Genomic DNA, 21,361 nt, shown 5'->3' with positions numbered 1-21,361 from the left:
CCAGGGGCCAACGAGCAAGTGGATTCTATATCCCATATGGGCGCCAGTTCATGTCCCTGCTGCTCCACTTCCCATCCAGCTCCCTGCTTGTGGCCTGGGAAAGCAGTCGAGGACGGCCCAAAGCTTTGGGACCCTGCACCCATGTGGGAGACCCAGAAGCAGCTCCTGGCTCTGGATCGGCTCAGCTTCCGCTACTACAGCCATTTGTGGAGTGAACCAGCAGATGGAAGATCTGTCTCTCTGTCTCTCGTTCTTTTGGTAAAATCTGCCTTTCAAACAAAACCAAATAAAAATCCTTAAAAAAAAAAAAAAGAGTAAAACTAGGCCTGGCGCAGTAGCCTAGCAGCTAAAGTCCTCACTTTGCACACACCAGGATCCCATATGAGTACCTGTTCTTTTTTTTTTTTCTTTTTTTCATTTTTTAAATTATATTTTTGACAATCTTTACATAGTTAATTAGGGCAAAAAGGTTCAAGGGCTACAGGAAAGTGGGTAAGACTATTATTTCCATATTGATAGTTTCCTTCATGTATCTGAGGTAAAGGGGAATGTTAAGGGAGAAGGCCCACCCAGTCTACCACCCACCCCAGGTCCCGGATGTGGGGCATGCTCCGAGGTTCTTGCTCAAGTGGTTTGATAGTTCACCAGTTATGAATCGCTGCCATTCTTGCCACTCCAAGCACGATAAGGTCATTGAAGAATCCACTGACTGACATAGTCCTTCATAGAGTCTCCATTTGCCCAGTATTTCGCTGCCAACATATGGCTGAGGTGGTTGATTGACTTGTTCTGTCTTCTGTCTTTTCATGCTTAGGGTTCTGAGTCCAGCAGTTCGATTGGGGAGATCCCCAAAGAAATTTTGTCTGACGTGTTCCCAGACTAGATTCTTGTATGTAGCAGGTACAGGGCCCGGCACAGTCCATTGCCCCAATCAGCTGGTTGTTGCAATTGCTGGGTTGCTTCTGTTTCCAGCCCTGACTTCCACTGGAACTAATGGGTGTTGCAGTGTTACAGTCTAGCCTCATTCTGCCCAACACACACTTGGCCCTCACATAAACCAGTGGGAGCTGCAGCCTAGTCAGAGCAACCCACAATAACCCCCACCAGGCCCGCCCCCTACCCTGATTTGCCAGTATGTGTAGCAGACTAGTCCAGTCTGTCCCATATCCCATTCGGCTCTCAGACATGTCAATGGGTATTAAAGCTTAGTTCCATCTAATCAGCTCCACTATCCAGCCCTCACGGATGTTGTTGGGTGCCTCTCTGTCAGCCACCTCAGCCCCTGTCCTAGTTTTTGTGCCCTCCAGTGGGAGTGGCAACCCAAGAGGGAGGAGCCCACGATTTCCCTCCCAGGCCGCTCCCACTCCTGGATTATGCACTCTCCAGGTGGTTCTGTGGTTTGACTTGACAGAATTAGCCCCCAGTGCCAGCTTCTGCCAGCTGATGCTGCGGCTAAGCCCTAACAACCCTCACCCACTCTAATTTTGTTTGCACCAGTAGGAATAATCCGCCCAGCCTGGCTTTTCCCTGATCTAGTACACATGAGGCCCACAGGTGTTGCAGCCCTGCTTAGTCTGGTCTGCCCCCATCCCAGTTCACGCTCTCCACTGGGAGTAGCTGTCCAGCAAGGGAACCCCCTCCTTATTCCCCCTGCCGGCTCTGCCTTCCTGGTTCTCACATGTGCTGGTTGGGCACTGCAGTCACATCCAGTACAGGCAACCTCACATGATCCTGCTAGACAAGCCCTGAGCCTTAGCTTTTGCATGGACAAGTGTTCGGTGGTCAGCATTATTCAGTGATTACAAGTTCTTCAAAGGAAGAGTTACTGTCATTGGAAATCTCTAGGATTGATTCACATCCCAGAAGCACAGTGGGTTCAACGTGGAGCTACCTAAGTAGCGATTCAAAGAACCAAAATCCCAGAGCCTCCGGCCAGGCGGCCAGCAGGCAGAGCCTGGCACCAAATGGCACACTGGCCGCCCGGGGACAGCTCACCAATGTACGCAGTGGCTGGAGTCAGGGATTTGAGCATGGAGATGCCCCCGACTGACACCCACCAGCCTATGGCCTGGAAAAGTAATCGAGGACGGGCCAAAGCCCTGGGACCCTGCACCCACGTGGGAGACCTGGAAGAGACTCCAGGCTCCTGGCTTCAGATCGAATCAGCTCTGGCCATGGCGGCCACTTGGGGAGCAAATCAATCGATGGAAGATCTTCCTCTCGGTCTCTCCTCCTCTCTGTACATCTGACTTTCCAATAAAAATAAAAATCAAACTTTAAAAAAAAAAGGTAAAACTTTCATGTAAAAAGCACTAGTTGAAAGGCAACAGATTTAAAAAAATAAATTGCATATTTGTAACAATATGTACAGCCTTTTATTCTAGTCTTCATTGCTAATTAGAACATGATCTCTCCAGCTCTAGGCAACTACCCAGGCAAGCGTTACAAAGCAGTCATCACCCAGCCGGCCTTCTGGCCAGATTAATGCAAATCTGGGCTAACTATACCAGCATGCCAACATAGTCCAGTTATATATATATATATATATATTTAATTTATTTTTATTGGAAAGATGGATATACAAAGAAGAGGAGAGACAGAGAGGAAGATCTTCTGTCCAATGACTCACTCCCTAAGAGGCCGCAAAGGCTGGAGTTGAGCCCATCTGAAGGCAGGAGCCAGGAGCTTCTTCTGGGTCTCCCACACAAGTGCAGGATCCCAAGACTTTGGGCTGTCCTTGACTGCTTTCCCAGGCCACAGGCAGGGAGCTGGATGGGAGTGGGGCTGCCGGGATTAGAACCAGCACCCATATGGGATCTCGGCGCGTTCAGGGTGAGGACTTTAACCACTACGCTATCGTGCCGGGCCCATTTATATATTTTTTTAATTGGAAAGGTCAACCCACAGAGAGAAGGCGATACAGAAATATCTTTCATCCTCTGGTTAACTCCCCAAGTGGCCACAGCAGCTGGAGCTGAGCTGATCCAAAGCCAATCTGGAGCCAGGAGCCTCTTCTAAGTCTCCCATGTGAGTGCAGGGTCCCAAGGCTTTGGGCTGTCCTCAACCGCTTTCCCAGGCCACAAACTTCAAACTGGATGGGAAGCAGGGCCACCAGAATTAGAAGTGGAGCCACCGGGATTAGAACCAGCACTTACATGGGATCCCAGGTGTGCAAGGTGAGGACTTGAGCCATTAGGCTACTGTGCCAGATCCATAGTTGATTATTTAAAAAAAAAAAAAAAAAAAAAAAAAGATAAGTGGGAAAGGCAGGAAACTCTAGACTCGGACATGCCACCCCAGCCCTTAGGTTGGGGGATAGCGGACTGCCCAGAGATGTTGGGCAGAAAATGGCTAAGGACTGGGAACAAGCCCAACTAGCCTCCATCCATTCCCACTGTCATCACTGGGCGCTACAGCCTAGCCTATCCCGTCCCATATGCATGCTGGCTCTTGCAATCAGCAGCAGATACTGGAGCCTAGGCCCGTCCCACCTAGCACCAGACCCAGCCCACACACATGCCTACAGGTCCTGCAGCTGGGACTGGAAACATGCCTGGCAGGGGAATGGTGAGCACTTCCCTGCTAGGTTGTATGTGTCACTGGTGAGCACAAGAACCAGGACTAGGGGGCAGCCAGGCTGGACAAGGCAGTAGCACCTGTTGCATGTATGAGTGCCAGGTCTGGCAGCTGGTCAAGCTGTGCGAAGATGCAGCACCCATGGGTGTGCAGGAGAGCTGGAAGGGTTCTGGCTGAGCCAGGCTACATTACAGGAGAGGCTGGCAAACGCAAAAACCAAGGCTGAAGGTGGGCCTAGTGAGGGTTATCGGGGGTTGCCCTGACAAGACCACGGCATCTGCTGGTTTGCCTGAGGATCAGTCTGTGCTGGGCTGGCTGGGCTGTTGACGTGAGGTTGAAGGCTCTGCAGAACTGACCAAGCTGCAGCCACTGGTATGAGTGCTGGCTGATGCAGGTGACAGACCACACCTGATCCTGCACAGGCTGGTGCACACAAGAGTCAAGAATCAAGTCTGAGGTCACCACAGGCGAGGTTTCTTGGGGGAACTCGCCAACTAGACTGCTGGACCAGACCCTGGTGTTGCAGGAAAAACATCACAGGATGTGGAATCCAACCTTGGAGTACTTGTACCGGAAGTGAGCCTCCTCAGTTGATGATATCAAAGGATGGAAAGCAAAACAGGCAGAATTCTCCTGGCCAAGTGTTGCAGAAGCCGGAGCCATGCCCCATCTGGCCACCGCCACACCCAGCTCACACATGCTGATGGGCCCTACAGCTTTACCCAGCTTGGGGTGCCCACAGCCCTGGCTCTTGCATTCCCCAGCGGGAGCAGCAGTCCCCAGGGTTCTCCTATCAGACTACTAAACTTCTGATCCAGCTCCCTGCTAATGCACCCGGGAAAGCAGCAGAGGATGGCCCAAGTGCTTGGACCCTGCACCCGCATGGGAGACCGGGATGAAGCTCCTGGCTCCTGGCTTCGGCCTGGCCTAGTCCACGCCATGACAGCCACCTGGAGAGAGTAAGGCTCCGGGCTCTTGGCTTCACATTGGCTCAGCTCCAGTCGCTGTGGCCGTTTATAGAGTGAACCACTGGATGGAAGATCTTTCTCTCCTCCTGTCTGTATACTTGCCTTTCCAATAAAAAATAAATCTTAAGAAAAACAAAAATGATCAATCTAGACATCTACAATTTGAGTCATCAACCTGAAATGTCAGGTACAAAGTCTTAAATGGCTTTCAAATGCCAACTACACATCTTCAGTGTTGTCTCCAACTACTCCAGCATCATCGCCCACCTATGGGCACAACCGTCTGTACCATACCTAACAACTTCCTCCACAACACCAAAAATGCTACCTTTCTCACTGATTCAACATGTTCCCAACTCAGCCCCCCAAAACACACTTTTAGGGTGGGTATTGGGCACAGAAGTGAAGATGCCTGCATTCCAAGTCTGGGTTCCAGCTCCACTTAATTCCAACTTCCTGCTAATGTAGAACCTGGGCGGCAGCAGTGACAGCTCAAGTACTTGGGTCCTGGTCACCCACAAGGAGGCCTGGACTGAATTTTAGGCTCCCGGCCTCAGCTTAGTTCATCCCTCTCTACTGTGGGCTTTGAAGAGAAAACCAGAACATCGACAATCTCCACCTACCTTGCTACCTTTCAAGTTAAAGAATTTTTTTTTCAGAGTTGGTGCTGTGGCGTAACATGTAAAACCACCATCTGTGGCAGCAGCACTCTTTATAGGTGCTGGTTCAAGTCCCAGCTGCTCTACTTCCCATCCAATTCCCTGTTAATGCCCCTGGGAAGGCAGCAGAAGATGGCTGAGGTGCTTGGGCCCTTGCACCCACCAGGGAAACAAGAAGCTCCTGGATCCCGGCTCTGGCCACCGTGGTCATCTGAGGAGTGGGCCATTGGCTGGAAAAACTCTCACTGTCTCTCCCTCTCTCTAACTGCGCCTTTCAAATGCTTTTTAAGATTTATTTATTTTTATTGGAAAGGCAGATATACAGAGAGGACGAAGGACAGAGAGGGAGATCTTCTGTCCGATGATTCACTGCCAAAGTGACCGCAATGGCTGGTACTAGCTGATCTGGAGCCAGGAGCCAGGAACCTCCTCCAAGTCTCCCATATGGGTGCAGGGTCCCAAGGCTTTGGGCCGTCCTCGACTGCTTTCCCAGGCCACAAGCAGGGAGCTGGATGGGAAGCAGGGCCACTGGGGATTAGAACCAGCGTACATATGGGATCCCGCCATGAACAAGGCGAGGACTTTAACCACTACGCTATTGCGCCAGGCCTTTTTTTTTTAAATTCAAGCAATCGATACGTCCGCTTTGCTAGCACAGCAAGCCCAGCAGCAGTCTATCACTAGCCTGAGGTCCTCTCTTCTTTGCCTTCACTTACCTTTCATCTAATTTGGCTGCTTCTACGGCAAGCATTTCCTCACTGAATCATGAAAGTTCCAAGGCAGCTCACTCGTTCCAGATTTAGGCACAGACAATATGGATCTTCTTGGACAACTAACTTCTAACTGTGACACATTTTTTTTCTCATAAAAACTTTATTGAGACATAATTAACACATCATAAAGCTCACTCTTTTTACGGCATGCCATTCTATGACGGTCAGTCTACTCAGAGTTTTGCAATCATCACCACCAAGTTCAAACATTTTACCAACCTCAAAAAGAAGCCCTGGGGGCAGGCGGGCGAGCAGGCAGGCAGGCACCTGGCGCAGCAGTTAGCACACTGCTTGAGACGCCCACATCCCCTCTCTGGGCTTGCATTCCAGCTCTGCTCCCAATCTCAGCTTCCCACTGGTGGGCACCATGGCAGGCGGCAGGTGGAGGCCCAGATTGAGCCCCTAGCTTTGGCCTGGCCCAGCCCAGCTTCACAGGCATCTGGTAATGGTTCAGCAGGTGGGAGACCTCTGCCTGCTTTGCAGACAAACACAAAGGAATTGCAAGGGCAGGTGGCTTGGAACAGTGGGCTGAGGCTCTGCTGAGGACACCCCCACGCCATCAGAGTGCCTGTGATCCAGCCCAGTTTCCTGTGGCACACGCTCTGCGGGGCATGACTGCTCGGGTCCCTGCCTGTCACCCTTTCAGGAGACCCTGACTGGGTTCTGGGTTTCCAGCTGAGGCCAGCCCAGGCTTAGCTACTGTGGGAATTTGGAGAGTGAGCCAATGAGTGGAAGCTATTTCTTTCTCTGTCACTGCCTTTCAAATAAATCAAAATAAATAAACCACAAAAAAATTTCATATGTTCCCCAATGCCTCCAGTCCCCTAAGCCCATTATGAATTAGGTTACAACATACAAATTCACACATTATCATGATTCAATCATGTTATAACACATATTAGGATGTCATTCCTTTATATGGCCAATAATATTCCATTCTACCAATATGCTACATCTTGCTTATCCGTTCATCAGCTGAGGGGACATTAAGTGACTTCCCATTTGGCTACTTTGAACAACAGTGTTGCAAACACACCCAGCCTAATGTCTACAGGTGTCTATGTTTTCAGTTTTTCAAGCATTGACCTATGAGAGGTCGTGCTGGGTCACATATATCTCTGCTACTAATGTTCTGGGGAATCGTCAAACAATTTGCAAAAGCACTGTACCACTTCATGTATTTTTTAAAGATGTGGGGTTTGAAGCTTGTGGTGTGGCAAGTTTATCCTGCAACACCTGCCTCAAGGTCTCTGCTAATGCTCCTGGGTGCTTGTGCCCCTGCACCCAACATGGGGGACCCAGAAGCTCCTGGCTCTGACTACCTGCCAAGGGAGTCAGCTGATGGAAGCTTCTCATTCCTCCTCTCTCTGAGACTCTACCTTTCAAATAAATAAAAATAAATATTTTCAAGAGATTTACTTCTTATTATTGGAAAGTCAGATTTACTGAGAGAAGGAAAAGATCTTCCATCTGCTGGTTCATTTCCCTGGCCTGCCAGGGCTGAGCCAGGCTGCATCAGTGCCAGGAACTCGTGAGCGGCCAGAGCTCAACCCCTTGGGTCATCTCCAGCTGCCCTCCAAGGCTGACTAGCAGGGAGCACGCAGGCAGGAATCAGAGTGTGGGTTTGCAAGCTACGACGTAACCGGCAAGCACCCGGCATTCTCACCAGCAATATGCTACATTTTCAACAACAGAGGATGCTACAATTTCTGCAGAAGAGAGGCATGACTCCGACAGCCCTCCATCCCACCCCCACCCCTCACCAAGACTATAGCAATCACGAAAACAGAAGCGCTTTTCCGGACGAACTAGATAGCAAAGAATACAGTTAACCGCTCAGCCAGTTAACCGCTCAGACTCCGGGTTCCAGATTCGACAACACCGACGTTGTCAACGTCCTTTACCTTGCAAGTCCTTACAACGACCAAATCAGACAAGTAGTCAGCAGTGACCGGACAAAGCTTTAAGGGCAAAGGGCTAAATGCCCACGCCCACACCGTGCCCCGAGGATCGGGTCCTGTTCGGCGCGAGGGGCCGCTTGCAGGACCCTCCATTCCCCCCTCTTCCCCAACAGCCACCAGGCACACTGATTTCTGCGATGGACGCAGCCATGGAGGGGGCGAAACAACGCCAAGGCATCCCACCACCTGGGGTTCCCGTCTGCGTCACCCCAAACCCGCCCCTCCTCCACCCAGACCATCAACCAGGAAAACCCAACACGTTGGGGACCCGAGAGGTCCATGGACGTCCCCCCGACCCTCCCCCCCCCCACACACGCTGTCACCCGCCGACGACCCCACCCCCGAGCCCCTGAGCAGGTGTCCCCCGAGACCCACGAAGCCGAGCTAACCTGGTGGCTTCCTCCGGGCCGCCCCGAGTCCGGCCAGCCGCCCGCCGTGGAGTAGTAGCCATCGCCTCCTCCGCCTTCCCCAGGCCAGGGGGTCTCCCCAGGGCCGCCCCCGCGCCCCCGCCAGGAAACGGGAGGCTGAGGCGGCTCGGGCCGCACCGGAGGATACAAGGGCGGAGGGGCCGCGTGCACCGGCACGTCGCCGCCCCCGGGCCCATAGTAGCGGCCATAGGACGGCCCGTCACTGGGGCCGCAGCCCGGGCGCCTCAGGGCCGACATGGCCGCCACTGCCCCGAAGCCCTTCCCGCCCCCCACGGCCGGCCCAGCGCGCAGGAGCCCGCGGGCGGAGCTGAGGGGGCGTGTCGGGCGGCAGCAGCCAATCGCAGGCCGGCCCCGCCCCTCGGCGGCGGCACCGCTTGGTGATCCCGCCTCTTCCTGGGAAGGCAGGGCGCGTGAGGCCGGAAGCGGGTGGGAGTGGAATGGAGGCGTTTCCGGCGTGCCCGGCGCGACTGGCAGCCGGTGCGGAGCTGCTGCTGCTGCCGGCCCGGTTCGGGCTGTGTGCGTCCCGGTCCGACCGAGACGGCGACTGCGGTGTGAGGAAGGAGGTGCTGCGCTGCCGCTGTCGCTGCCGTCGCCGCCCAAGATGAACTACATGCCCGGCACCGCCAGCCTCATTGAGGACATCGACAGTGAGTAGGAAAGGAGCCCCTCTTGCTCCCGGGAGCCGGGGCGGCCGCGGCTGTGCAGTCCCTGCTGGCCGGCGTGTCCGCAAGGCATGGGTGGCCAAGCTTCTAAGTTAGCGGGTTCCGGGTTCCAGGCAGGAGGAGGAGGAGGTCTGGCGGCTCTTGGGGGACCCTCGCTGCATCTTGGTCGTGGGTTGTTGGGTTTTTTTTTTTTTTTTCTCACCAAAGAAAGCAGCTGCAGGTGTGCGAGGAGCTGGGCGTGTTTATCCCTGATGGGACCGCTGCACACGTGTGCATAAGTAGCTGTAACATCCTACCCAGAACGCGTGTGCATCACTTCAGAATCGAAGCGGCAGGGCCAAGAGCACGGCTGTTGGAGTGAGTTAGCAGTGATGTTTAGTTAGCTTGGTGCCGGGTGGTGCACACTTGGAGGGTTAGGTTTTTCTTGTCAACCACTCTGGAAATATCTATATCTATATATCTATGTAGATAGATACACATATATATATACGTATATATATAACAAAAACCACGTGCCCTTCGTTTTCTGAAAAGGCTAAGTCACTGCACACTGCTTTTTTTTCCCCGCATTAGACAATTTTCTTTTCTTTTGCTAAGAATGCCCTTGTGAGGATAACGCAGCTCATTAGTTTTGTAATTGCTGCAGGGCAGGCGGCATGCCTTTTCCAACAGTCATCCCCACAGGGACTCCCTCGGGAGACCATGGTTACTACAGTAGCATTTTATGGTGGAGCTCGCGTTTTTCAACCCAAACTGCCAATTCTGTTACTGTAGGGAAATGTAGTGTAAATGGGGCGGGATGCGTGTACAATGCACAGGTATAATGAAATGATGTTTCAGTGGCTTGGGCAGTGGCCTTTGCTCCCACCTCTCCATGTTTACCTAAGTTATTCAAAGCCCTGACCACACTCTGCCATTTGACCTAAAACTGCTTTTTGTTTTCAAGCCCTCCAGTCCCCTTTCTCTATGTAGTTTTCAGGCCTCCTCCTTTGCTGAAAAGATGCTTTTTTTTTTTTTTAAGATTTATTTTTATTACAAAGTCAGATATACAGAGAGGAAGATCTTCCATCCGATGACTCACTCCCCAAGTGACCGCAACAGCCAGTGCTGCGCTGATCCAAAGCCAGGGACCAGGAACCTCCTCCGGGTCTCCCAAGCGGGTGCAGGATCGCAAGGCATTGGGTTGTCCTCGACTGCTTTCCCAGGCCACAAGCAGGGAGCTGGATGGGAAGTGGAGCTGCCGGGATTAGAACCGGCACCCATATAGGATCCCGGCATATTCAAGGCAAGGACTTAAGCTGCTAGGCCACTGTGCCCGGCCCTGCTAAAAAGTTTGACAGTGTTTGGCATATACCCTTTCCCTGTGTCATCCCGGCGCACACAGTCACTCACACACACTGTCTCTTTGGGCGTTGTGTATTTTGATTCTCTCTCCACTTTTGAGTAGAAAGTCCAGCACCCCTGATGTCTTGTGGGTTAAGCCAGCACTTGGAGAATGCATTCTGGCTGCTCCTCTTCAGTCCAGCTGCCTGCTGCTCATGGGCCTGGGAAAGCAGTAGCGGATGGCTCCCCATGCCAGGATGCCAGCCAGCCATGTGGGAGACTGGTGAGGCTCCAGACTTCAGCCCAGCCCAGCCCTGGCCATTGCAACCTCTCTAGGAGCAGCCCAGCAAAGGGAAGACCTCCCTGTCTCACTTTCTCTGTCTGTTACTGCTCCAAGTAAATAAATCAATCGTTTTTTTTTTTTTCTAAGGGAAAATGTATTGCTGTCTGTTTATGGCTTGATACTATTTTTTATTCCAATTGCTTCTGGAACTTTTTGCTCTTCCCTTTTTCTTCCATATTCTCTCTCCCCTCTCCCTCTCGTCCACCTCTCAGCATTGCCGTCATATGTTTCCTATTCATCTTCCACTTTTTTCTGTTTTGTCTCCCTCCCTCGCACTGCTGTGTGTTCTTTCTACATCTTCCTCTGTAGACGTCCTGCATCGTCCTCATTTTGACTCTACTTCCTGCACGGCCTCCGTGGACCACCACTGCAAACCTGCACCTCCATCTTCTGGACCTTAGTCACTGTAGCACTTCCTTGTAGGTCCCTCTCTCTGATTCTGCATTCCAGTCTTTACTGCTAGCATTTCTGTTGGAGACACTTTGCTGTTTTTAAAGATTTATTCATTTTTATTGCAAAGACAAATTCACGGTGGGGAGAGACATTGAGAAGAGAGATCTTGTACCCACTGGTTCACTGCCCAAATGATGACAAAGGCTGACGCTCAGCTGATCCAGAGCCAGAAGCCAGGAGCCTCTGCCAGATCTTCCATGTGGATGCAAGGTCCCAAGGCTTTGGGCCGTCCTCTGCTGCTCTCCCAGGCCACAAGCAGGGAGCTGGATGGGAAGTGGAACAGTGGAAGATGGGCCACAAACCAGCACCCACATGGGATCCCGGCACATGCAAGGCGAGGACTTGAGCTGCTAGACTGCTGCTCGGGGCCCTGGAGATATATGATGGCACTCCAGGATCGTGGTAGGCTAATAATTCTCTCCACCGTCGGCTTTTGTTCCGCACATTTGGCAAATTGGCTAGCCTGCATGATGATTCCACACGCCCTCATCAGCAGCCCACGCTCTCTCGCGTACCCATGTGTCGGCAGAATCCGTCCACAAGCCCCGCAAATTACGGCTGCTCTTGGCCAGTTCATCCCCCTTCTCGTCGCTAGCTCTGTACGGTTCCCTTCTGTCTCAGCACTGCTCTTGCTTTTCTGTTAGATTGCTTGTTTTTAAGGAAGTTAAATGTGTCTCTTCCTCTTTGCCTTCCTGCCCTCAGCCTTTCCAGGCAAGCACACGGATGTGGAGTCCTTCCCCTGCCCCTCTCATCTGATTTGCAGATCACCCTCCCCTTTCGAATCACTCTTCCCGCAAGCAAAACTCAACTACCTTTCAGGGTCCAACTTGGATACCTTCTCCAGGCAAATGGAGTTTCACTCTTCCTCCCTGAACTCTCATATAATTGAGATTTGTGCCCTTAGTTATAGCCCAAGCAAGGTTCTAACTTCTGTCGGGGCCGTTGTCTTCTCTGTTCTTGGTTTAGAAACTACTGCTACGCATCGTATCAAAGAAGTGAATGAATCAAATCTACTGGCCTTCCTAGAAGCTGGTAGTCACATTCCCCAACATCAGCTCCAAGTGCCCTCCTCATAGAGGCGTCTCTTGCCCAACCTCGTACATAGCCGTCCCTCCCCATTGGTTGCACCAGCTTGCTGTCTACTCATCGCAACAGGCGTCTTTGCTTTTCGTTGTCTCCTCCCCCCATCAACGTAAGCTCACGAGGCTGCTGACCTGTCAGGTCTGTCAGGATCCCAGAATAACACATCCTTCTCCATAAACGTTCATTGAATTTTTGCTTCAGCTTATTATCAAGGCCTTTGTTTTACATGTCAAAGCAGTGCGTGGTTTTTTTGGTTTGTTTTTTAGGATTTATTTATTTTAGTGGAAAAGCAGATTTACAGAGAGAAGGACAACAGAAAGATCTTCCATGGGCTCACGCACTCTCCAAATGGCTGTGATAGTCGGAACTGAGCTGGTATGAAACCAGATTGGATTTTTTTTTAGATTTATTTATTTTTATTACAAAGTCAGTTATAGGGCCCGGCGGCGTGGCCTAGCGGCTAAAGTCCTCGCCTTGAACACACCGGGATCCCATATGGGCGCCGGTTCTAATCCCGGCAGCTCCCTGCTTCCCATCCAGCTCCCTGCTTGTGGCCTGGGAAAGCAGTCGAGGACGGCCCAAAGCTTTGGGACCCTGTACCCGTGTGGGAGACCCGGAAGAGGTTCCAGGTTCCTGGCTTCGGACTGGCGCAGCACCGGCCCTTGTGGTCGACTTTTTTTTTTTTTTTTTTTTTTTTTATAGATTTATTATTATTGGAAAGCCGGATATACAGAGAGGAGGAGAGACAGAGAGGAAGATCCTCCGTCCGATGATTCACTCCCCAAGTGAGCCACAACGGGCCAGTGCGCGCCGATCCGAAGCCTGGAACCAGGAACCTCTTCCGGGTCTCCCACGTGGGTGCAGGGTCCCACTGCATTGGGCCGTCCTCAACTGCTTTCCCAGGCCACAAGCAGGGAGCTGGATGGGAAGTGGAGCTGCCAAGAATGCCAGCCCTGAGATGTATTTATTACTTGGAAGGTGGACTTAGAGATGCTCCCAGATGAATGCAGTGGCCGTGGGCTGGGGCAGACTGCAACCAGGAGGCCTGGCTTCACCAGGATCTCCCTCAAGGCCATCTCCCTCTGCTTGCAGGATGCCTTAGCAGGTTGCTGGGTCAGAAGAAGAGTAGATGTGACCCACACTGGCACCTGTATGGGATGCTGGCATCGCAGGCAGCAGCGGAACTTGGCTAGGTCACAACCCTAGCCCTATGCTGTGAGTCTTCTCTGAGCTCCTCCAAATGGGAGGCTGCCCTGGTCCACCGTCCATTTTCCAGTGAACTCCACCTGAAATACCAAGATCCTTCAACAAGTTTGTGAAGTGATACAGTAAAAAAGAACTTGTTTTCCGTGAACTTTCTGAAAATTCCCTCAAATGTGCTGCTTCAGCCGTTGTTAGCTTGGCTGCCGCCCTGTGAACTCACAGTCGTGTTAAAGGTCTTTTCTCCTCTCCTCAGAAAAGCACTTGGTCCTGCTTCGAGATGGAAGGACACTGATAGGCTTTCTTAGAAGCATTGATCAGTTTGGTACGTATCTGCTGCGCCTGCCTCTGCGCGTCCTGGGGCCCAGGAGCCGCCTGGTCCGCTTTCTGTGTTCAGACTGAAATTTAGCTGCAGCCTTTTCACGTGTGTGTGCCACAGAGGAGCTGGAGGAAGCATTGCTGCCCGTGGTAGGGTTAGGTGGCTCAGAAGCGTGCGTGCTGCAGGCCTGTGCATCACGGGCCTAGCCCTGGTTTTCTCCCGGCCCTCTGATAGTGCTGTGGACGATCCCGAGTTCCCCCATTAGAGGGAGCCAGATGATAGCAATGAACTTGGTCCACTGACCCGGCCACTTACTGCCCACTGGCTTGGATGCCATTACTCTTCAAACCCCTTCCTGCCCTGAAGAGAATCACTCCCTGTCCAGTGATACTGTGTGAAAGGCATGTCCAGAAGCTTCTTTAGAGAGAACACACACACACACACACACGAAGCTCGGTGTTGCCATGGAGAGGTACATCACACCCAGCAGCTGTGGGCTGCACTTGTCTGAAGGAAGAAGTTGTGTTCTCTTGTGCATCCAGGAGCTTGTCAGTTCACTGGCAGCTGTGCTGGCCGTCTGCTGGATCACAGGACCGGGCGTGAAGACGAGGAAGAACAACCTAATGGAAGCGTTAGAACTGTAGACAAGTATGAGCACAGATTTCTACTTCAGACAAGACAGTAGTGCTACTAGAAATAAGAACAATTAGTAACTTCTTAGCAGCTTGGAGTTTATCTTCCAATTCCTCGGAGTATTTTGAGAACCAAGAGCTGACTACCTGAGGCACTCTTAGATTCTAGGTTCTAATCATCTGAGAAAGATGAGAGAACAGGTTTTTGATAGATCTACATCTGGATACCTGCCTTGGATTAGACGAGTTCTAAATATTCTTTTTAAAAAGTTTAACTTTTTAGTAAAGCGTCTCACACACATAACTACATGGCAAAGAAAAATGGTTTCCCTCCAAAAACTGAAGTTTTCATCTTTGTGGATAATTACATTTCTGTTTTTCAAATTTCTTATTGGTTTATGTTGTTTTGTAAATGTACTGGTACTAGCAGTTAGCCAATAAGTGAATTTACTTTTTGTAACTTAGTCCTACCATCATCCCTGTATTAACACAACATCGTTATCCCAGATGTGCTTTCTGGTTGTAGCTGTGTAAGAATCTCTTAAGTGAAATTTGCTACTCAGCAAGAGATAGTTTGAAATTTCAGCTTTTCCCCAAATTAGAAGGTTTGGAAACCATGTTTAGCTAAATCGGTTCTACTCAAAAAAAAAAAAAGTAACTGATTGATTCATAGATCTTTATTCAATAATTAAAACTAAATATCTTTGTTTCTTCCCTGTATACTTATAGCTAACTTAGTGCTACATCAGACTGTGGAGCGTATTCATGTGGGCAAAAAATACGGTGATATTCCTCGAGGGATTTTTGTGGTCAGAGGAGAGAATGTGGTGCTACTAGGAGAAATAGTAAGTGACAACTCCAGCTGGGAAGGAACTTGGGACTGGCGCCAGGCAGGGTTCTTCCCGTCTTTTCAGGGGGGGAAATGTGTTTCCTACTTTCCCTCTGTCAGCCACCAGATGAGCTTCCGGAAGCTGTAATTGGCCTGTGTCCGTGCCTGGGGGCATTTTAAAGATTTTGTCCCCGTAGGCAGTTTTGTCTGATACCATAAGATGCTGCCCTACATACACGTGTCTGTTAATTATTTCTATCTAATAGCAGAAAAAATGAAGAGTTTGATACATATGCACTGATTTCTAGTGCGGTTTCTACACGTGAGAATTTTTGCAGTCATTTACACAGTTAGCTACAAGGAACTTTTCCTGACTTAACGTTGCTTAGCAGTGGTTGGGGAGGACACATTCCGTATGCAGAGTGATCACGCTCCCACCGGGCACAGGAGGAAAAGCTGTGCAAGTGTTTGGGAGGAGCTTGGCTGCTCAGAGTTCCTCAGATCCCGCCAGGGACCAGGGGCCCACGCTTGTGTGTGCGTGCACGCGTCGGCCAGTCAGGCTAACTAGTGGTGTTACTACAGGCCTCCTGCGTGAGCGTGTAAAGTTTCTTCATGGTCCACCTTTTCTGTGGCCTTGTTCAAGCTCCCACCTCTAGAAGGGTTGCCCAATGTTTTCCGCCACAATATATATTTTTCATTCTACCAGTTTCTTCGAAAAATATATAATTTCTCCACCAGTTTCTTTCAAAAAAAAATGTAGATTTGTTTTCTATCTGCTTAAGAGGCAGAAGGACAAAGAACAAAAGTGAGAGAGAGAACACGTTCCTATCCACTGGTTCCCTTCCCAGGGCCTGCCAGCTCAGGGCTAGGAATTCCACCCAAGTTTCCTGCGCAGGTGGCAGGACTACACCCAATCACTTGAGCCCTCATACGCTTTCCCAGGCCGTGTTAGCCACAAGGTGGGCAAGCTGGAACTGGAACTGATACTCCGATAGGCATCCTAATAGGCAGCAGCTTGGCCTGCTTTACCACAGCACCTGACCAGTTCAAAGACAATGCCCTGGGTGTTTTTGTTTCTTTGTTTTTTCCTTTTGCTTGAAAAGCAGAGCGTCATTGTGTTTCCATGCACTGGTTCACTGTCCGAATGCGCACCCTAGCTGGGGCAAACCAGACCGAAGCCAGGAGCCCAGAACTCGTACCAGGGCTCCAGTGTGTATGTGGCAAGGTGCCATCTGCTGCTTGAGTCCATCTCGCAGGATGCATGTTCACAAAAAGCTGAACACAGGGCAGCCAGGATGCCAGCAGGTGCTCAGAGGTGGCGGGCCCAAGCGGCAGCCTCACTGGTGGACCAGATGCCTGGCCATCAGACATTTGACACAACACTGTTCTGAAGACTTCTGTATCTTTATTGGAAACACAAATAGATGTACAGAGAGGAGGAGAGAGAAAGGTCTTCCGTGCACTGGTTCTTTCCCGAATGGTTGCAGTGTCTACAGAAGAGCCAAGCCAAAACCAGGAACTACTAGGACAAGCACCAGTGTGGCCATGGGGGGCTGGCGCTTGGAGGTGGGGGCCTGGCCGCTTGAGCCATCCTGCCAGTCTACGTGCCTTCTTAGAACCTTCGGCTGCAGCCTACCGCCTGTGATTATTTGCCTTACCAGTAAAGTCAAAAGCAAGATCTCTTCCAAAGAGTCAGTTGAACTGAAGAGCGGGACCATCACTGTTTTCCTGTTACTCACCAAAGACTTTGGTTTTTCTGTTAAAGTTTCCCATACTTCACATCTTTTTTTTTTTTTTTTTAAGATTTATTTATTTTTATTGGGAAGGCAGATATACAGAGAGAAGGAGAGACAGAGAGGAAGATCTTCCATCTGATGGTTCACTCCCCAAGTGACTGCAACAACTGGAGCTGAGCCAATCCAAAGCCAGGAGCCAGGAGCCTCTTGCGTGTCGCCCACACGGGTGCAGGGTCCCAAGGCTTTGGGCCGTCCTCAAGTGCTTTCCTAGGCCACAAGCAGGGAGCTGGATGGGAATTGGAGCTGCCGGGATTAGAACCAGTGCCCATATGGGATCCTGGCGTGTTCAAGGCGAGGACTTTAACTGCTACACTATCACAGCAGCCTCATTCACCACATCTTCTATCAGTCTCCACTGGTTGTGTGAGTTCATTGGTCTGTGGCTACTCAAACGCTAAGCCATTTGAGAAACTAAAGAGGAATTTGTGTCAGATTCAGCTGGGTTCCGAAGCCTGCTGGCCATGAGCAGGCACTGTGGTGCGGCAGGTGGAACTGCAGCCTCCCCTGTAGAAGTCCAACTCAGGTCCTGGCTGTTCAGCTTCCCATTCAGCAGCTCTCACTGTCCAGAAGTGCCACCACATCCAAGACCCGGCCCAGCCCCGGCTGTTGGACACTAGGGGAGTGAGCCGGAGGATGGAGGAGCTCTCCTTTGTTCTCAGCCCCTCTGCGTTCAAGTGTGTGACAACAGTGTGGGGAGGACCCCTCATGGAGGACACAGAAATTATTGCCCACTGCCATCGACAAACGTGACAAACTTGGTTTGTTGTATTTGGGCCCTAGCAGCTAAAGTCCTCACCTTGAACACACCCAGGATCCCATATCAGTGCCGGTTCTAATCCCGGCATCCCCACTACCCATCCAGCTCCCTGCTTGTGGCCTGGGAAAGCAGTCGAGGATGGCCCAAAGCTTTGGGACCCTGCACCCACATCGGAGACTCAGAAGAGGCTCTGGGCTCGTGGCTTCAGATTGGCTCAGCTCCAGCTATTGCATCTGTTGGGGAGTAAATCACTGGATGGAAAATCTTCGTCTCTGTCTCTCCTCTCTTTATATCTGACTTTGCAATTCAAATAAATCTTTAAAAAAAAAAAGATGCTTTATTTTTATTTGAAAGGCAGAGTTACAGAGAGGAGAGACCAGAGAGATCTTAGATGTGCTGGTTCACTCCCCAAATGGCCACAACAGCTGGAGCTGAGTTGAGCTGAAGCCAGGAGCTTCTCCTGGGGTCTCCCTTGTGGGTTCAGGGGCCCAAGGAATTAGGCCATCCTCTGCTGCTTTTTCAGGCTGTAAGCAGAAGTGGAGCAGCCAGCGCTCCAGCTGACACCCATGTGGAATGTTAGCAGTCCCCAAATGCCCACCACCACTGAGACTGGGCCAGGCTGAAGCCAGGAGCCAGGAACTCCCTCCCATGTGGGGGGCAGGGCATCAGGCACTTAAACCATCCTCTGCTGCCTCCCAGGTGTGTAAGCAAAGTGGAGAAGCCAGGACTCTGATACGGGATATGGGCATTGCTAATGGCATCTTAACTGGCTATACCACAAAGCGCCTCCCCCACCTCCCATGGGATTCCAGGGAAAGACTTACTTAAAAGACGACGCATTCTGCTTCAGAGTCGCAGTACTAAGCACAACAGACCTGCCTTACAGGGTCAGGAGGATGGGTCTGCTTACATGTGTAGAAGACAAAAGTATAGGTGCATATATTCTTGAAGATTCGTTGTTTCCAAAGGTCCCCTTTGATGGGGACAAGTTTGTGTATGTGTGAAGTGTCAAATAGGTAGTGGCTTGATGCTGGAGGAGTTTCACAGAGGCCCCAATAAGAACCATGCCTTCCAGGAAGCAGCAGTTGGAAGAGGTTATGTACCAACCTGAGGGACACACATGCCAGGAAACCATGTGGCTTCCATCAGGGTGACATTGCCGAAGAAGCTTCTGGACTCTGGCTCAAGGATGATGATACACGCAGTGTCATAAGCATATGAACACTGAGTGAGGCCGGAACCCCAGCAGGCAGAACACAGGCTAGGCTAGGCTAGGCTAGGCGTGGGGCCGCCCTGCAGCTGTTCCCCTGGGGCTGAGGGGGCAGGTGTTAATTGGTAATTGGCTGAGTGCTCTTGACCCTGGGCAGGCCTTGGCTTATGTAATGCGTGTGGTTTCACACCAAGCACCAGGGTGAGAGAGCGCTCTGACAACGGCCAGTCTGCGGCTCTGAGACCTTGGCAGAAGGTACCGACTGGTCCAGGCTGGAACAGCTGGAGTTCACACACGTGCCAGTGCCTTCCACGACTTTATCCCTGAAAGTCCCAGGGGAGGATGGGACACAGGAACACTTGTTCTGCATAGTCTGTCCTTGTAACAGAAGCACAGGCCTGCAGACAGAAGACAGAGCATCCGTCAGCTCCCCCATGTCTACTAGGGGTTCGAAGGTAAAACAGGAAAGATACATTGCACCCTGTGCAGTGAAAACAGCTGGCATTGTAGTTTTTGTAGTCAGTATATGCCCAGGAAACTTGTCCAGAGAAGATGTCATGATGCAGTGCGATGCGTGGAATCAAGTCTCGACATGAGTCTGACCCACTTCCTGCCGAGGGACTGCAAAAAATGGCCTGAGTAGTTGTGTCCCTGCCACCTGCGTGGGAGAGCTCCTTGGAGTTGGCGGTTCCTGGCTTGGGCCTGACCCATCCTTGGCCGCTGTGGGCTTCAGGGAAGTGAGCCAGTGAGTAGATCTGTTACTCCGCCTTGGGAGACTCGGGTGGAGCTCCGGCCTGGCCCTGGCCCTGGCCCTGTCCTTCCTGTTGTAGGCATTTGGGGAACCCAACACATGGACAGTCTCGGTCTCCGTATCTGTCACTCTGCCTTTCACAGAAATGATGTATGTTTGTTTCAATTTCCTGTGAACCTTCACCTGAGATAAATTTTATTCCGGGGCCTGTGTTGTGGAACAGGTTAGATGCTCGCTCGACAGTCCCAGTTTCCATGTGAACGCTGGTTCGGGGCTCCCTGCCAGTGTACTGGAGAAGGCAGCAGACGCTGGCTAAAGGGCCTGGGCTCCCACAGGCCTGCGTGGGGCTCTGAGTGGGGCTCCTGGCTCCTGGCTTCGGCCTGGCCCAGCTGTTGCAGCTATTTGGAGAATGAATCATCAGATGGAACACCAGCCTCATTTTCTCTCTGTCCCTCTTTCCCTGGAATTCTGCCTTTCAGTTAAATATTTTTTTAAAAATAAATAAAATATCCTTACTTGTGAAGAATTTGGGATAACCTGAAGCTTTGTTGCACACACTGATACTTATACCTATTCATAGCAATGTTGATTCTTTAAAAGTGGTTGGCAGCCATTTCTTTCTTTTGTTTTAAATTTAATTTTTAAAAATTTATTAGGTTTACAGAGAGAAAGAATAATAGATTTTCCATCTGCTGGTTCACTCTCTAAATGGCCCCAGTTGCCAGTCCCAAACCAGGAGCCTCCTCCAGGTCTCCTACATGATCTGTCGGGTCTCAAGGAGTTGGGCCATATTCCACTGCTTTCCCAGGGCACAAGCAGGAAGCTGGATCAGAAGTGGAAAAGCCGGGACACAAACCAGCACCCCTATGGGATGCTGGTGCTTGAAGGTAAAGGGTTAGCTTGTTCAGCCACAGTGCCAGCCCCAATTTAATTTTTTTATTTCATCTGAAAGAGAAAAAGGTCTTCCATCAAGTGGTTTACTCCCACATGCCTGTAACAGTTGGATCTGAATGCTGGCAAAGTCAGGTACCTGGAACTCCATCGGGTCTTTCACGTGAAGCGTGGGGATCCCACTACCTAAGCCATTTCCTTCTGCCTCCCAAGGTACACTTTAGCCTGGATTGTAAGCGGAAGAACCAGGACACAGACCAGACTGCCCCTATTTCCTTTTAAAAACGTATCTGCCCCAAAGAGACAGTTTCAATCCTCTGCTGGTTCTAAAAAAGAGGCCAAGCCCGATCGGAGAATCACCATGCCTTCAGGTGTGCAGGTGTCCTCGTGGTAAAGTTGTCCTGCCCTGCTTGCCTTGTAGGACTTGGAAAGGGAGAGTGACACACCGCTGCAACAGGTGTCCATTGAAGAGATCCTGGAGGAGCAGAGGGTGGAGCAGCAGGCCAGGCTGGAGGCCGAGCGGCTCAAAGTGCAGGCGCTCAAGGAACGCGGGCTCTCCATGCCACGGGCAGACACGCTGGAGGAGTATTAGGGCCCATCGCAGGGAGCGGGCGCCATCCTGACCCCAACCCCACCGGATGCAGCCCAGAGACCTCGGAGCTCAGGAGAGCCACCTTTATTTTTGTAATTCTTTGACATAAGCACACATGAACTATCATGTGAGTTTGATTTGTTTTTTTGGACTCT

General features: G+C 51.1%; 2 protein-coding genes across 3 annotated transcripts in view; one reads left to right on the top strand and one right to left on the bottom strand.

The window, feature by feature from the left end:
* Positions 1-8,602, bottom strand: part of BAG4 (BAG cochaperone 4) — a 26,144-nt gene extending 17,542 nt beyond the window's left edge. Inside the window, exon 1 of the mRNA XM_004598511.2 lies at positions 8,327-8,602. Coding sequence (XP_004598568.2) covers positions 8,327-8,602 — 276 coding nt within the window. The remainder of the gene's footprint in view (positions 1-8,326) is intronic.
* Positions 8,601-21,361, top strand: LSM1 (LSM1 homolog, mRNA degradation associated). 2 transcript variants are annotated; one of them, XM_004598510.2, is made up of 4 exons: positions 8,811-9,012; positions 13,686-13,754; positions 15,110-15,225; positions 21,036-21,361. In XM_004598510.2, the coding sequence occupies exons 1-4, from the start codon at positions 8,967-8,969 to the stop codon at positions 21,204-21,206; spliced, it is 402 nt and encodes a 133-aa protein (XP_004598567.1). In that variant the 5' UTR covers positions 8,811-8,966; the 3' UTR covers positions 21,207-21,361. The 2 variants fall into 2 exon arrangements, with proteins under 2 accessions (XP_058525766.1, XP_004598567.1); XM_058669783.1 differs by lacking the exons at positions 13,686-13,754; positions 15,110-15,225 and having other exon boundaries at positions 8,601-9,012; positions 21,036-21,176.

This window comes from Ochotona princeps, chromosome 11, assembly GCF_030435755.1.
Source record: "Ochotona princeps isolate mOchPri1 chromosome 11, mOchPri1.hap1, whole genome shotgun sequence".
NCBI classification, from domain to species: Eukaryota; Metazoa; Chordata; class Mammalia; order Lagomorpha; family Ochotonidae; genus Ochotona; species Ochotona princeps.
Note: the sequence above shows the minus strand (reverse complement) of the source record. Positions and strands in the feature narration are given on the sequence as shown.

What these genes read in the sequence shown, in the direction of transcription:
- LSM1 (XM_058669783.1), top strand. Translation starts at nt 8,601, where the DNA reads ATGGCCGCCACTGCCCCGAAGCCCTTCCCGCCCCCCACGGCCGGCCCA. An exon ending in CCTCATTGAGGACATCGACA is followed by an intron (nt 9,013 to 21,035) that starts GTGAGTAGGAAA and finishes CTTGCCTTGTAG; the next exon opens with GACTTGGAAAGGGAGAGTGA.